The 17,547-nt window shown below is 39.0% G+C and overlaps 1 protein-coding gene across 3 annotated transcripts in view; it reads right to left on the reverse strand.

The window, feature by feature from the left end:
• Positions 1-7,442, reverse strand: part of RBL2 (RB transcriptional corepressor like 2) — a 52,172-nt gene extending 44,730 nt beyond the window's left edge. Inside the window, exons 1-3 of one of the 3 annotated variants that reach the window (XM_029243197.1) lie at positions 7,045-7,374; positions 4,598-4,728; positions 2,170-2,370 (exon numbers count right to left, since the gene is read on the reverse strand). In XM_029243197.1, the coding sequence (XP_029099030.1) occupies positions 2,170-2,370; positions 4,598-4,728; positions 7,045-7,287 (575 nt within the window). In that variant the 5' untranslated portion in view covers positions 7,288-7,374. Of the gene's footprint in view, positions 1-2,169; positions 2,371-4,597; positions 4,729-7,044 lie in introns of those variants that run through there. The other 2 variants (XM_029243188.1, XM_029243206.1) reach the window with 2 other exon arrangements.
• Positions 7,443-17,547: the final 10,105 nt, after the last annotated feature.

The raw sequence follows: 17,547 nt of genomic DNA on the forward strand, positions 1-17,547 counted from the left end.
CATTTTAGAAGCCATTCTAACTTACAGTTATAAGATAAATAAGTCCTAGCGATGTAATGTACAACATAAATATAATTAACACTGCTGTATGTTATATATGAAAGTTAAGAGAATAAATCTTAAGAGTTGTGATCACAAAGAAACATTTTTTTTCTATTTAGTTTTGTATTTCTAAGTGAGATGATGGCTGTTCACTAAACTTACTGTGGTCATCATTTCATGATGTATGTAAGTCAGATCATTATGCTGTACACCTTAAATTTATATAGTGCTGCATGTTAATTATACCACAATAAAACTGGAAGAAAAAAACAACACTCAAGCCACTCCAAAAACTGGCTCTAGAACTCTAGAACAAACTTAACCTACTCAGCCAAATTTCCTCCTACTTTGCTGCTTTGGTGTCTTCATTCTTCATCCTCTGCATAGAAGGCTACCTGTATCTCCAAATTCACCTATCAAAATCCTACCCATCCTTCCAGTCCTATTTCTGCTTACTCCATGGAACCTTACCTAACTGTCTTATACAGAGTGGCTTATTTTTGCCTCAAAAGTCCTACATTTCTATTATCTTTTGCACTTATACATGCCTCTCCCTGACTATACTTACTGTAAGCTCTCAAAAGACAGTGACTCTGGGTTTTGTTTTTTGTTTGTTTGTTTTTTTAACATTTGTATCCTACATACAGTAAGCTCTCAATAAATACTCAGTGAGAAATTTTCAAAGACCAGTGTGTGAGATGCAGTACTGAGTCGTGGTGAAATACACGGGTTCTGCAGGCAGACTACTTAAGTTTCAATAAGAGCTCCACACTTACTGTGTGACCTTGGCCAAATTACTTAACCTCTCAAAGGCTTGTTTCCCCCCCACCTGTAACAACAGTATCAACCTCATAAAGCCATCGTAATGATTAACTGAAGTAATACATGCTTAAGTCTTAGAAGAGTCCCTGCCCCATAATAAATACTCAGTAAATGGTATACATTACTATTACTAATATTAGCCAAAAGTACTAATAAAAAGTATACAGGGTGATATAGATGTAAATTTTTAGATAAACTTATTAGAATTTTCTGAATTAGAATTAAGTAGTCCATACACCCTAATAAATATCAAAGCAAATACAATCTGAAATCATTTTTACAACACTTCAAAGAAAGAAGATATTCTATATCTTTCTATAAATGATCATATCAGCCTCACTAAGACTCAGAAACAAGCTTCTATCCAAACTTTAGAATACTTAATTATAAATAGACAATTCCCTAAAACTGCAAGCAAACTAGACCAGCTGCTTCTGTATCAGTGGGGTCAAGTATATAAAAATGAACATTGTTTTATTTTTTAAAGCTGCTCACTTACTGTAAACATCCTTCACAGTTTGGGAACATTTTTATATTGAAAGAGAAGCAAACATTATTCATTCAATTACAATAACTTCTTTTCCCCTACTTTTCTTGTCAACATTTTTCTAGTTCTATTTTAAGAACAAATTTTCATTTCTACTTTATGAAAAAAACTTTCGTGATAAAATTAGAGAATTTGTATCCCATAATTGCCCTTATCTACTAGGAAAGATGGAAAACATCGAGCCAGAATAAGTTTACAGATTTGCAGACATAGTCAGCAGAATTTCATAATAGTTTCAGTCTTCAGTTCCACCATTCTTCCCCCAATCCAGTTTCTCTACTTTTCACTGGTTGTAAACATCAAAATACATAGAGAAGCCTTTTCAGGGGGATTTTTTCACTGTTCAGTTTGACATAAAAGTCAAATAAAGAAATAGTCTATATGTATTATAATATGTAGAAAATAATAGAAATAGTCAATATCGTCGATAATAGAACATTAAGTAGTCAAATTCTATACCCAAGATTGCTAACTGGTGAGAGTATCTAAGGTCTGATTTTTGCATTTTTGGTTGCTTAAATGAACAGGGAAAGTTTATAGAAACAGAGATTCCACACATTTTGCAATGTGAAAGAAGCCAAACTCTTCAGAGCTAACATACAATGAAAAGCAAGAAATTATTATTGGAAAAAAAGATTACTTATGAAATCACATTTGTTTCTTAAGACCAGCAAAATAAACTGAGGGACACAAACTAAGGGATCAAAACTGTAGTACAGACAAATGTGTATTCCTGCTTAACAAATATAGAAACATACCGCTGTTTTCTTCCTCTTTGTTGACGAGGCTGCTCCTCTTGAGGATATTTAAAAATGTCCTGAAAAATGGGTTCATATTTCTTAAAGATTACAGCAGAAACAGTGAAGTTTCTTTCTAATCTCTCAGTCCGTTCTCTGAACTGTGCGGGTAGGTTTGCCATGTCTTCCCATTTCTTCATCTTGTGAAAAAATTCAATTAAGCTGATATTAAAAATAAAAAATGAGATTTTTTTTGTGTAATTAACACAGGGTAAAATATACAAATTAGATAATTAAAAGTAAATTGAAATTAACTCATTAAATTATATTACTTTTAGACAGTGATATAAAATCACAACTCATGCCTCTCTGGCTAATCTCACAGATTGGTTTATTTCTCTCATCTTCCAAATCTAATTTCCCTAATCTCTTTTCCTGAGATTACCTAAAAGTTTAAAAAAAGTATGAAATACATATCAATACAAAAGAAGTGGAAAATAAGTAGTTAACCAGAGAACATAACCAACATTCATGTAACAATTGCCAGATTTAACAAATATAAACATATCAAATACATTTTGCCATGTTTGCTTCAGATTCTACAGAAACAGCCAGTTCCCTTTGGACTCTTCTTCCCCAAAGATAAGCTCCACTGTATAGTCTGAGTCTTCCCATCCGAGTTTTTACACTTACTATGTGATTATATATGTACCCATAAACAGTTTAGTAGTATCTTTTGTATGTGTGGTTTTAAAATTTTATATAAATGGTATCATACTGTAAGTAGCATTCTACAACTTGTTTTTTCATTCAATATGTTTATGAGATTAATGTTGCTACGTGTAGATCTAATTTTTAATTGCTAAAAATATTCCTTCATATGAACTACCATGTTTTGCGTTCATTCCCCAACCAATGGAAATTGAGGTTTCTAATTTTTCACTATAACAAAAATGCTGTAATGAACACATTTCTGTACTTGTATGCTGAAGTTTCTTTAAGAACTACCCTGAGAAGCAGAATTGCTGAGTCAGAGAATATGCATCTTCAACTTTACTAGATACTGCCAAATTTCCCACTAGAGTGATTGTGCCAATTTATACTCTCTCCAATGTACACCAGCAATACAGAGTTCCTATTTCCCTACATAATGACCAAACTTGGTGTCATGAGACTCCAAATTTCCCCAATCTGATGAGAATGAAATATTACCTTATTTTTACTTCGAACTTCCTTGATTACTTGTGAGACTGAACATCTTTGCCTACATGTATTAGCTATGTGAGTTTAGGCCTTTGTGAAATCATATACTTTTCCCATTTCTTAGTAGCTATTTGTCAATTATTTAACTATTTGTTAGTAGTCCTTTATGTAATTCTGGATACTAATCTTTTGTTACACTGTAAATATCTTCTCCCAATCTGCTCTTTCTTTTTAATTCATTTAGTCCATTGCTGCAGAGAAGTAAATAATCTGAACCCATAGGTAAAAATTTAAAAATAAAAATTGAGCTTTCGAATTGGAAATAAAACTGAAGTCTGAGATATTACTTGCATTAAAATATTAGGTAAGCTTAGTTTACTAGAGTTTATAATGATGATTCCATAATTTGACCTTTGCTTCTAAAGTCCCTTGTCTGTCATTTAACTGGATGAGTCTGACTCCACTTTTCTTCTTTGTAATGATTATACTTTGCACCTTATTTAAGCCCACTTCTGCAGGTTTACAGCCCAGGTGTTCAACTCTTTACACACTGCCTCTTGTTCTTAGGTCTAAATATACCTCAGGATGGAGTTCAAGGTTAATAAATAGACTTCAGCTAAAAGATTACATTTCTTGTTATTTTAATAGTAAGTGATTTTTTTTTAAACCACTAGGTCCATAAATTTTGACAGTGGCACTTCCTCCAAAATGCCAAACATCCTTTTTCCACCAATCTTTAATAAGCCAAGAGAAAATTAACCCAAATGGCACAAATAATAAATGTAATCAATTCAATTACACAACAGATAGAAAAAGCAATTTCTGCTTCCTCTTTAGATACAAGTCCAGTACATGTAGTTCTCAGTTTAATACCATATAATATTTACTTTTTCAATTTAGAGTATCTTTACTTAGAGTTCTCCCAATATTACACAATGATAAGTCATTGTGTAATATTAACCTAGTAGGAATGAAAATGTAATTGATTATCTTAATGTAATTAAATGTAATGATAACCTAATAGTAAATGCTTCATACAGGTACCAAATACGTTAAAATTTAATTATTTTTCACCAAAGAAATAAAATATAATGGACACTAACTTAGATGTGGTAAAGAAAAGCCATGACCTAACTTCTAAATTTAGCACTCCATAGGTACAAATGCTTAGAAAATGATAAAGAGAAATTCCTACTGTCACTATGCTTTTATATTAGTCACACTCTACAAACTCTGACATAGTTACCTCTGCTCTGAACATCTCAGGATTCTAGTTAAAGATACATAGTTTCCTTCAACTGTCCCTTTGCTTACAGTTGGCACAGATTTTCTGCAAGCCACATATAAGGCACATGCTAACCAATGAAGATCATTTCCCTGTAAAATAAAAGAAAATTGATTTTTAGCTAATGAACCATATATATTTCAGTATGAAAAACTCGTTTAAATTCAAAGTGTTATTTATATGTTTGTGGGAAATTGCATTTTCAATGATGTCCCTGTCCCAAATGCTCTTCGTATAATGTGACACTGACATTCTTCCACGGAGAGGTTGAAGTCTGTGTTCTCTCACTTTGAACTGTCTCAACCAGTACCACAGGTGAAAGTGATGCTATGTAACTTTCAAGATCATAAAAGGCAATACAGATTCCACCTGGTGCTCTCTCTCAGGACATACACCGTGGAAGTCCCAGCATGGGAGTAGATCACCTTGGGCAAATTACTTAACAATTGTAGAGGCTCAATTTTCTTACCTGAGGACCGTGAGAATTGAGAAAATAAAAGAAATCAAAAGATAAAATTCTATAACCACTATTCTATATTAAATATCATACGAACTTTATTTTCCAGGGTACACTTCCACGAGACTGACACCCGACATTATTTTACAGCATACCTGACTACTAGTTCCACAAGGGCAGGGATTTTATGTTTTGTGCCTTGCTCTATCCCCAGCACCTACGTAACAGTGTCTGGCCATGAACAGGTGATCAAAAAATATTTGGGAAATGAATGAATATCATTCACTTATTGGGTAAACTGAGCTAAGAATCTGAGATCGAAGTCTTTAAAAAACTGAGAAATCAAACAGTTATTTTTAAAAATAATTTACTAACCATCTATTATTTGTCACTTGCTTATATAACCCTGGGCTTCACACAACTTAACCGCTGTGAGTTGAAATAATGCTTTTTCTATCGAATTTACAGGGTTATCCTGAGGGTAAAATAAGAGCTTATTTGGAGGCACTTATGCCCATCACCAAAAAAGAGTCCTTCTCTTTGTCTGCCTACAGGAACCACTAGGAAAGAAACAAGAACATGGCCTATTCAGCCAGATCACCAAAGCACGTGAAAGAGCTCTGTAAACTCCAAAGCGCTATCCATATGAGTGCTTCATGCTCCAGAAACTCCACGTTACCTTATTTAACCATCAGAACAGCTTTGTAAGGTAGGTACAAATATCTCAAAGTAACATACCGTAAAATTGAGTTTGGAATGGGTAAGTAAATTGCCCAAAGTCACCTAGGTCTGTCAGGTTCCAAAGCCAGTATATTACTAGCTTCCCCCCCAACCCCGCCCCGCTGCAGATGTAAAAATGGGAATAAGGAACTGAATTAAAATTCTATTAATGCAAGAATAAAAAAATAATAACCTTAGTGAGTGCCACACAGGCAAAAACACCCTCTTATAGTTAAATAACACCTCGGTTAGGCCTTCCCATTCTGAGCCTATTTGCCCTACTCTTTCCACAAACTATTCAACAACTTAAAATCGTATGGCCTGCAGTTTAAATACCACTCACACAGGCAAACAGCGGATAAACAATGCAGACTTCCGTGTCACTTCCCATTGGCCCATAAAGGGGAGGTGCCTACAGGGTTGAGCCTCACTGGCTAGAATGGCCATTTTCTCCGCTGCAAGCCCCGTCGGAAGAAAGGGACAAAACATGCCTAGATCGCAGCGACTATAAGAGTCCTGGGCAATGTCTGGAGTGACCAATAGGTCCTCAAGGTCGTCGCAGTCCTGACTTCCTAGAGACAAATGCGTGTCTTTATCCAGGCGGGCAGAAAGCCCGTTTAATTTGCGCAGGGGAAAAATTCGTCTTTGTTCACACATACATAAACACAGCTCGAAACGTAACGCTTTTACTCAAACGGAGGCAATGGCCTGGACAAAGGCAATTTAGTACAGTTCAAAAAGAACTGAAGAAGAAGCCCAGAAACGCAGGCGCTAACATCGGGTTAATTTCAGAGCTAATGCAGGCAAGCCCCCGCCCCACCCCACCCCCTTCTGTGTATGGTCTTGACAACTACACCTGTTCATCCTGCCAACAAGGTGCTTGTTTTTGTAATCGGACCGCAGCACGACCTCTGCCTCGCGGTGCTACTTTAGGGCAAGGGCTGTTCCCGCTTCGGAACCGGAGGGGGAAGAGCAGCGAGACAGAGTTCACTTTCAGGGCCGCTACAGAGCTTTTCAAAAGCCAGGTTTCCAGGACGAAGGTTCGCAAAGAGGATTCCCTCCCTGCTCCAGGCTGGGGACCCAGAGAGCCGGGGCCGGCAGGGGCGGAGGGGGTCCCCCCTACCCCCCAACCGCGGGGCGCCCGAGCCGGGGAGACAAGGGGCCCCATTCCCGGAGGCGGGGCGGGACCACTAGGCCCGGAAAGCCGCTGGTCTCCTCCCCCCGGGCGCACCTCCAGCGTGTAGCTCTCGCTCATGCTCCTGTAGCTGTCCCAGGCCTCGGCCCGAGCCGCCTCGTCCATGTTCAGGCGGCTGCACAGCTCGTCGAACCGCTGTTGGGTCTGAGGGGCCGGCGACCGGGCCGACTGCGCTGCGTCCTCCGCCTCAGCATCCTCCTCCTCCTCCTCATCTGAGGCCGCCGCCGCCGGAAGGGGAGGGGGGGGCGGCGGCGGCGATTGGTTGCCTCCCGACGGCATAGCGCACACCTGGGCGGCGGGGCCTCAGGTGAGCCGAGGGCCTGGGCCCCCAGCCATTCAAACCGCGAAGCGCCCGCCAGTCGGCCGACTGATTGCCGACTGCGCCGCGGCCAACGGCGCTGGACCACACATCGGTGCCCGTAGTTCCGAGCACGGGTTGATGGGAAATGTAGTCCAGGCCGGGGGCCCACGGGGATCAAAACTCATATGTAGAAAAATCATCTCGCGTCGTCTCCCTCGGGTGGAAATAAAAGCGACTTCTCTCCGTTTCAAGTACCTCCTCATCGGGAGACCATTAGCAGGGCTGTACTGAAGAGAAAACATCCAAGAAACGTTGACATGTGAAGGTTTAGTGTCCAAAGTGTCCCCAGAAATAACACTCATCACCTGCGTTTCCTTATCTAAAAAATAAAGATAATAGTAAGGGCCTGTCTGCCTAAATTCAAATTTCGGCGTCATTCCTAATTCTAGTTCTTTCCTATGTTTTAATTTTATTTGCGACTTTCAAATAATTATTGGATTTTTTTTTTAAGTAGTAATTCTTTTTTTCCCCATAGGGTGAATTTACATTCACTATAAGTGACATATTTGTCCTGCTCTAAGTCACCCAATTAATTGGCTTAAATTTACATTTCCTTTATTTTTATTTTCATTTTGCTTTCTCTTTTAAAATTTATATGAATCACTTTGTTTCCAGTCGTCTTTGGTTTCTTAAAGGGGTATGGTATAAAACGTTTTCATGCACGAGGAGCCCTAAGGCATTTCTGGTTTGCTATGGGGTCATTTTCTGTCTTCATTGATCCTTTGAACCCAGCCACCATACTGTGAGGAAGCCCAGGTCACTTAGAGAAGCCTGTTGTCAAAGATAAACAAAGCTAGACATCAGTGAAAGGGATGAAAACATTTTATGCAGTCATTCCTGACAGTAGGGGAAAGTGCTGGACTCCATTCTGAATTGTGCAGAGATAATTGGGGATTTAAAGGGAAAAGGAAAGAGTAGAGATGGGGAGGGAGCAGAGCTCAAGCAAAAAGTTACAGAGGGTTGGTGACTATATATGTGATTAGGCCAAGTGGACCTGCTAGTTATCAATTTGTTGAAGTTAGGATTGTATCCTGCCACAGAGACTGGGAGTCAGAGACTCTATACTTCCTGATGATTACATATCAAAGGAATGGCTTTCAGGTCATTGAGAAAGACACTCCTGATTTGTAGGATATACAGTTGATCTGCAGTATACACAGGTTGTGCATCCGCAGGTTCAACCAACTGTGGATCAAAAATATTAAGAAAAACAAAAACAGGGACTTCCCTGGTGGCGCAGTGGTTAAGAATCCACCTGCTGATGAGGGGACATGGGTTCGAGCCCTGGTCTGGAAAGATCCCACCTACCGTGGAGCAACTAAGCCCATGCTCCACAACTACTGAGCCTGTGCTCTAGAGCCCAGAAGCCACAACTACTGAGCCCACGTGCCACAACTACTGAAGCCCACACGCCTAGAGCCCATGCTCCACAACAAGAGAAGCCACCACAATGAGGAGCCTGCACACCACAACTAGAGAGAAAGTCTGTGTGCCCCAGTGAAGACCCAGCACAGCCAAAAATAAATAAATATGTAAATTTAATTAAAGAAAAAGAAAAGAAAAAACACCTCACTGAAAACAAGACTTTCCCTTTAAAAAAAAAAAGAACAAAAACAAAACAAACAAACAAAATACACACAACAATTCCAGGAAGTTCCAAAAAGCAAAGCTTGAATTTGTCACGTACCCTGGCAACTATTTACTTAGCATTTACATTTACATCCCACTTACATTTTATTAGGTATTATAAGTAATCTAGAGATGATTTAAAGTTTACAAGAGGATGTGCATAGCTTATATGGAAATACTATGACATTTTATATAAGAGACTTGGGCATCAGCAGTTATTGGTATCTGCAGGGCTCCTGGAACCAACCCCTGCAGATACCAGGGACAACTGTACATCTCAAAAGGACAGAGGAAGGTATCACAATTGTAAGCCCTATTTAGTAAATGCTATAAGAAAGGGAAGGCTGAGACCTTTCCTCAGGTGTTGGCAAGAACAATCTTTAAATTCTGGAAGCATTGAGGTTTCTCAGGCAGGCATTTTATCAATAATAGGGGCTGGAGTCACCCTAGGACACAGCCTTATGCTGCTAGAAGCCATGCTAGAGTTATGGCATCTCAGTGCAGGGGTTTGGATGAGAGTTTTGCTGTTCTAACCATGCACATAGGACCTGAGACCCCTGGCCCTCAGCCCCAGCCATGTTGAATGAGCCCGTTTACAAGCAGATCCTCCAGCTTCCAGTCAAGCTGTCCCAGCTAATGCTGTATGAAGCAGAGATGAACCTTCCCGCTGATCCCTGCCCAACTGCAGATCTGTGGGCAAAAGCAATAATTATTTTGTTTCAAATCACAAAGTTTTAGGACAGTTTGTTACGCAGCAATAAATAATTAAACACCTGTTAAGTGTAAGACATGTATCTATCAATTATCATGAAAGAAAAAAAAATCACTTAATAATTGAATTTTTTCTTGGTAATTTTTTATGCTTCCACTAGTCTTACCAATAGATTAAATTTTTTAACTTTGAAAAGCTAAAATTACTTAATAATTGACATTAACAGTCCTTAAAAAAAAAAAAAAAAAAGAGGCACTTTTGATGATGGAGATTAACTGACTTAGACATAGCTAAGAAAAGAGTTGAAACTGAATCTCTAGACTATGGGTACAAAACATTTCTATCCCTTATCTTATCTCCTTCTCCTCCAGAAGTTAGAGTGGCCATCTTAAAACACAAATCTGGGACTTCCCTGGTGGCGCAGTGGTTGAGAGTCCACCTGCCGATGCAGGCGACACGGGTTCGTGCCCTGGTCCGGGAAGATCCCACATGCCACGGAGCGGCTGGGCCCATGAGTCATGGCCGCTGAGCCTGCACGTCCGGAGCCTGTGCTTTGCAATGAGAGAGGCCACAACAGTGAGAGGCCCGCGTACTGCAAAAAAAAACAAAACAAAACACAAATCTGATCACCTCTTTCCCCTAGTTAAATAGTTTCTCACTGATCTTAGAAGTCAACATCCTCCATGGCCTACAGGTTCCCTCCCACCTGCCTCTGTATTCTCATTGAAAATCGCTTTCCATCAGTCAAGTACCACCTTCAATGTCAATTTCTCGGATTTCCCTATTAAATGTTCTCATGACACATTATAGTCATAGTGAATTATTTACATGTTTATCTTTCATGTCTATTGTCCTCATTATGTGTTAAGTGCTATGAGAGTAGCAACTGTGTCTGTTTAGTTCCATCCTGTGACCTCAGAGTCTAACATGGTTCTGGGCATCTAGTTGACTCGCCAAAATATTTATTGAATAAATGACTGATTATGATAATCAAGATATATCTTGTTCTTATTGGAGTCTCAGGTTTTGTGCACATAAAATCCTTACTCTGGCTGTGATCTGATAGTCCAATAGAATGTCAAAGACCATAAACGGCAGTCATCTAAAAATAAAGTTTACCTTTTCATTATTTATATCACCCTAAAATATATGACTTAACTGTGAAACATCACATAAACATTTCTACAATGAAACACAGTGGTCTTCACACACTTTGGTATGTCCTCCTAAAAAAATCACCTTCTAGCATACTTTAAAGTTGACATCTAAAAGGTTTCATTAAAAGTTTGATCAAGAGCAAAGGATGTAACATCCAGCATGTAACTACAGACCTTTTAAAGTGAAACTGTTACTAAACTTGAAATATTTCCATTGGACCTTAAATATCATAGCAGATACTCACTATTATTCATTTAAAAAATACATGAACAGGGAATTCCCTGGTGGTCCAGTGGTTAGGACTCTGCACTTTCACTGCTGAGGGTGCAGGTTTGATCCCTGGTCAGGGAACTGAAATCTAGCAAGCTGTGCAGTGTAGGAAAAAAAGAAAGAAAGAAAGAAAAAAAGAAATCAAACTTGCACACAAAAGACCCTGAATAACCAAAGCAATCTTGAGAAAGAAGAACAAAGCTGGAGGCATCACACTTCCTGATTTCAAACTATATCACAATATTACAAAGCTATAGTAATCAAAAACAGTATGCTATTGGCATAAAACAGACACATAGATCAATGGAACAGGATGGAGATCCCAGAAATAAACTCACACATATATGGTCAATTAATTTACAACAAAGGAGCCAAGAATATACAATGGGAAAAAGATAGTCTCTTCAATAAATTGTGTTGAGAAAACTAGACAGCCACATGCAAAAGAATGAAACTGGACCACTATTTTACACCATACACAAACATGATTTCAAAATAGATTAAAAACTTGAACATAAGACCTGAAACCATAAAGCTCCTAGAAGAAAACACAGGTGGTAAGCTCCTTAACAATGAATTTTTTGGATTTGACACCAAGAGCAAAAGCAACAAAATCAAAACAAACATGAAGAACTACATCAAGGGACTTCCCTGGTGGAGCAGTGGTTAAGAATCCGCCTGCCAATGCAGGGGACACGGGTTCAATTCCTGGTCTGGGAAGATCCCACATGCCGCGGGGCAACCAGCCCCGTACACCACAACTACTGAGCCTGCGCTCTAGAGCCTGCGACATAAATCATAGCAATATTTTTCTGGCTCTGTCTCTTAAGGTAAAGGAAACAAAAGCAAAACTAAACAAATGGGGTCTGATTTAACTGTAAAGATTTTACACTGCAAAGGAAACCACTGACAAAATGAAAGGACAATCTACCGAATGGGACATGACTGATAAGTGGTTAATATCAAAACCACATAAACAGCTCATGCAACTCAATATCAAAAAAACAAGCAACCCAGGAATTCCCTGGCAGACCAGTGGTTAGGATTCAGAGCTTTCACTGCCGTGGGCCCAGGTTCAATCCCTGTTTGGGGAACTAAGTACCCACAAGAAGCACCATGCGGCCAAAAAACAAAACAAAACAAAAACGAAAACAAACAAAAACAAGCAACCTGATTTAAAAAATCAGCAGAAGACCTGAATAGACATTTTTCCAAAGAAGACATACAAATGGCCAAGAGGCACATGAAAAGATGCTCAGCATTGCTAATCATCAGGGAAATGCAAATCAAAACCACAGTAAGCTCTCACCTCACACCTGTCAGAAAAGCTATCATCAAAAAGACTACAAATAGGGGCTTCCCTGGTGGCGCAGTGGTTGAGAGTCCGCCTGCCGATGCAGGGGACGCGGGTTCGTGCCCTGGTCCGGGAGGATCCCACATGCCGCGGAGCAGCTGGGCCCGTGAGCCATGGCCGCTGAGCCTGCGCGTCCGGAGCCTGTGCTCCGCAACGGGAGAGGCCACGGCACTGAGAGGCCCGCGTACCGCAAAAAAAAAAAAAAAAAAAAAAAAAAAAAAGACTACAAATAACAAATGTTGGCAAGGATGTGGAGAAAAGGAAAGGAAAACCTAGTACACTGTTGATGGGAACGTAAATTGGTGCAGCCATTATGGAAAACAGTATGGAGTTTCCTCAAAAACAGCAACAACAACAACAACAACAATAACAACAACAAAAACAAATAGAACTACCATATCATCCAGCAATTCCACTTCTGGGTATTTACTGGAAGGAAATGAAATCACTAACTCAAAAAGATATCTGCACCTCTATATTCATAGCAGCATTACTTACAGTATCCAAGACATGGAAATAACCTAAGTGCTCATTGACAGATGAGTGGATAAAGACATTTGTATATAATTGAATATTATTCAGCCATAAAAGAAGGAAAGCCTGCCATTTGTGACGACATGGATGGAACTTGAGGGTATTATGCTAAGTGAAGTAAGTCAGACAAAGAAAGACAAATACTGTATGATATCACTGATATGTGAAATCTAAAAAAAAAAAAAAAAAAAACCAAAAACCAAACTCCTAGATACAGAGAACAGACTGGTGGTTGTCAGATGTGGGCAATAGTGGGTAGGTGAAATGGGTGAAAAAAATGGGTGGACAAACGGTACAAACGTCCAGTTATAAAATAGATAAGTTATGGGGATATAATGCACAACATAGTGACCATAGTTAACTATACCATATTGTGTATTTGAAAGTTGCCAAGAGAATAAATCTTAAAATTTCATGTCACACACACAAAAAATTTGTACCCATGTGTGGTTATAGATGTTAACTAAACTTCTTGTGATAATCATATATATATATATATATATATATATACACACACACACACACACACATATTAAATCACTATGTTGTACACCTAAAACTAATACAATGTTGTATATCAATTTTATCTCAATTTTAAAAAGAATTTTAAAAAAAAGAGAAATCAATCTCGGTTATTCCAGAGGTTTGGTTCTTGGGGTCTGATTACTCTTTCACTCATTTATTCATTAATTCATTTAGCCAGAGATCCTGTCATCCAACCACTCAAATATTCAGCAAATGTTTAGTGCGTGCCTACTATGTGTCAAGTACTTTGCCAAACACTGAAGATATAGTAGTGAATGGTATATGCATGGTCTCTGCCCTCAAGAGCTTATGATCTCATGGGAAAAACAGACCTAGAACAAGTAATTATCAAGTGTGAATATATTACAAAAAAAAGAAAGTCAGGAAACTATAGGATTGCATCCCAGAAGACCTTTCTCAGGCACAGGGGCAGGAGTGCCTGGGTGGTTGGAGGTGGACAAAGGCTTTGCCTTCTTCCCCTTCACTTCCCTGAGGAGAAGTCTAAAAGTCATAACTAGAATAAGGAAAGGGTTCATTTCAGGTAGAGGAAAAAGCTTTTTCAAAGACCTCGAATTGGGAAAAAGCATGGGTGGTTCAGGGAGTTGTAGGAATATGAATGTGGTTGAAGTGTAAAAAGCAAGAGGAACAGGAGGTATGGATAGAGATGAGGTCAAAGCTCTGGTTAAGTTTTTGGACTTGATGCTAAAGGTGATTGGATGCCACTTAAGGTTTTAGGGTAAGGAGAACAGTGTCACTCTGTCTCCAAAACCTAGAACAGTGTTTATCACTTAACAGTAGTTCAATTAATATTCATTTAACTAAACACCTAGTTTGACTTCAAGGCCACCACTGAATTCTGTGAGGCCCAGTGTTCCTGAGATGAAATTGACCAGGCTGATCAGACTGATTTCCTCAGTTTTCATTAAAAAAATGCAAACCTTTGCATAGTACAGGGAACTATACTAAATATTTTGTAATAATCTATAAGGGAAAAGAATCTGAAAAAGAACATATATATATGTATATGTGTGTGTGTGTGTGTGTGTGTGTGTGTGTGTGTGTGTGTGTATAAAAAACTGAATCACTTTGTTGTACACATGAAACTACCACAACATTGTAAATCAACTATACTTCAATTTAAAAAAAGAAAAAAAATAAAAACCCTTCCAGTCATTTCTCTCCTGAGTTACTTTGGTCAGGATGAAATATCCTTCTCCTCCATGACCACCGACTCCTTGTGCGCTCTGGAACTCCCAGCATTTCCTCATATCCCCCAGGCTTCAAGGCCAGGAGCAGGGGCTGTGTCCTCTCTGCTGCCCCCTGTGCCCACTGAACCCTTACTCTTCCATCCTCAGGTCATCGAAGCCCATCCCCTAACCCCATGGTCTCCATTTTTCCCCCCTCAGGAAAAGGCAACATCATTCTTCCAGTTGACTAGGCCAAAAAACTTTGGAGTCATCCTTGATTCCTCTTTCTCTCACCTTCTCCATCCAATCCACCAGCTCAGTCTTCACTTACTCAAAATCCATCCACCTCTCAGCTCCTCCATTGCCAGTCCTCTGATCCAAGCTTCCATCTTCTCTTACCAGCATCCTTGCAATGTCCTTCCATCTGGCCTTCCTGCTTCTGTCTTTCCTTTTACCACAATTTCTTCTTAACATAGAAGCTGTGATGGTTAAGTTTATGTGTTAACGTGGCTGGGCCACTGTGCCTAGATATTTGGTCAAACACTATTTAGGATGATTCTGTGAGGGTGTTTATGAATGAGATTTACATGTAAATTGGTGGACTTTAGGTAAAGCAGATTGCTCTCCATAAGAAAACCACATTTCCAAAAGATACCTGCACCCCAATGTTCATTGCAGCACTATCTACAATAGCCAAGATACGGAAGCAACCGAAATGTCCATTGACAGATGAACAGATAAAGAAGATGTGGTATGTACATACAATGGAATGTTACTCAGCCCTAAAAAAGAATGAAATAATGCCATTTGCAGCAACATGGATGGACGTAGAAATTTTCATACTAAGTAAAGTAAGTTAGACAGAGAAAGACAAATATCATGATATCGCTTACATGTGGAATCTAAAAATAAAAGATGATACAAACGAACTTATACACAAAACAGAAATAGATCCACAGACATAGAAAACAAATTTATGGTTACCAAAGCGGAAGGGGGAGGGAGGGATAAATTATGAGTTTAGGATTAACATATACACACTATTCCATATAAAACAGATAATCAGTAAGGACCTACTGTATAGCACAGGGAACTGTACTCAGTATTTTATAATAACCTATAAGGGAAAAGAATCTGAAAAAGAACTTATATACAAAACTTATATAACTAAATCACTTTGCTGTACACCTGAAACTAACACAACATTGTAAATCAACTATATTTCAACAAAAATTTTTTTAAAAAGGAAAAAAATAATTTAAAAAAAGACTGGATGAGATCACTTTGGGAGTAAATGCACAGAAGAGGAGAAGAGGTTCCAGAACTCTTGCTTTTCCTCTTGGTCCCCAGGGAGTGCTCTTAGTAGCAGGAGCTGCTAGCTAGTTTGAGCCTCATGGATCAGCAAAAGGGGTAGGTGGAGGGGGGCAGAGGTTTCCACATGTCAGTAGGAGCTCCAGTAGAGGGACAAAGTGGGTACTTATTAAGGTTAAAAATTTAAAGATTTTACATTGAGTTTGTACATTTTACTTTCTGTCAGTTTTTAAAAGCAACTTTATTGAGATACAATCCATATACCATACAATTCATCCATTTAAAGTATACAGTTCAGTTGTTTTCAGTATATTCACAGTTATGCAACAAACCAAAATCTGTTTAGAGCATTTTCATCACCCCATGAAGAAACCCCATACCCATGAGCAGTCCAACGCCTCCAGCCCTAGGCAACCACTAATTTACTTTCTTTTTTAAAAAAATTTATTTAATTGATTTATTTTTGACTGCATTGGGTCTTTGTTGATGCATGCAGGCTCTCTCTAGTTGTGGTGAGTGGGGGCTACTCTTCGTTGCAGTGCACGGGCTCTAGGTGCACGGGCTCAGTAGTTGTGGCACACGGGCTTCATTGCTCCGCAGCATGTGGGATCTTCCCAGACCAGGGCTCGAACCCATGTCCCCTGCATTGGCAGGTGGATTCTTAACCATTGCAGCGCCCTGTATTCATCCTGTTGAATGTGGCTCTGTTCATGACTCGAAGGCAGGTAAAACATGTTTATAAAATGTGCGGATGGCAAAAGGCTGAGGGTGACCGTGGTGACCATAGGTCAAACTCCCCTTGACTTTGAACAAGGATTCGTTTATCAGCAGTGAATGCAGAGTTCAATTCCGTATAAGGATGGATGGCTCGGGGCTGTGCCCTGTGACGTGCCCATTGCACCACCAGGGAAGTCCCTCTATTTCTTCTTGATTCAGTTTCACTAGTTTGTGTCTTTCTTGAAATTTGTCCACTTCATCTAGTTTATCTAATTTATTGGCATAAAATTATTCATAATATTCCCTTATAATGATTTTTATTTCTGTAATATTGGTAGGAATGATGTTCCCTTTTGATTCTAGTAATTTTTTTTTTTTTTGGCTGCACTACTCAGCTTGCAGGATCTCAATTCTCCAGTCAGGGATTGAACCCAGGCCCTCGGCAGTGAAAGCATAGAATTCCAACCACTGGACCACCAGTGAATTCCCTGGTTCTAGAAATTTGAGTCTTCTCTTTTTTTGTTGATCAGTCTAGCTAAAGGTTTGTCAGTTTTGTTGATCTTTTTAAAGAATTACCTTTTGGTTTCATTCATTTTCTCTATTTTCTATTTCAGTAATTATGCTCTAATCTTTAGTTCCTTACTTCTTGCTTTGGGTTTAGTTTGAGATTTTCCTAGTTTCTTAAAGTGCAAACTTAGGTTGATTTGTGATTTTTTTTTCTTAATGTAGATATTTACAGCTATACATTTCCCTTTGTGCAGTGCTTTGGTTATATCTCATA

The sequence above is a fragment of the Monodon monoceros genome, unplaced genomic scaffold (genome assembly GCF_005190385.1).
Source record: "Monodon monoceros isolate NGI ecotype Baffin Bay Population unplaced genomic scaffold, NGI_Narwhal_1 Super_Scaffold_10, whole genome shotgun sequence".
Classification (NCBI taxonomy): domain Eukaryota; kingdom Metazoa; phylum Chordata; class Mammalia; order Artiodactyla; family Monodontidae; genus Monodon; species Monodon monoceros.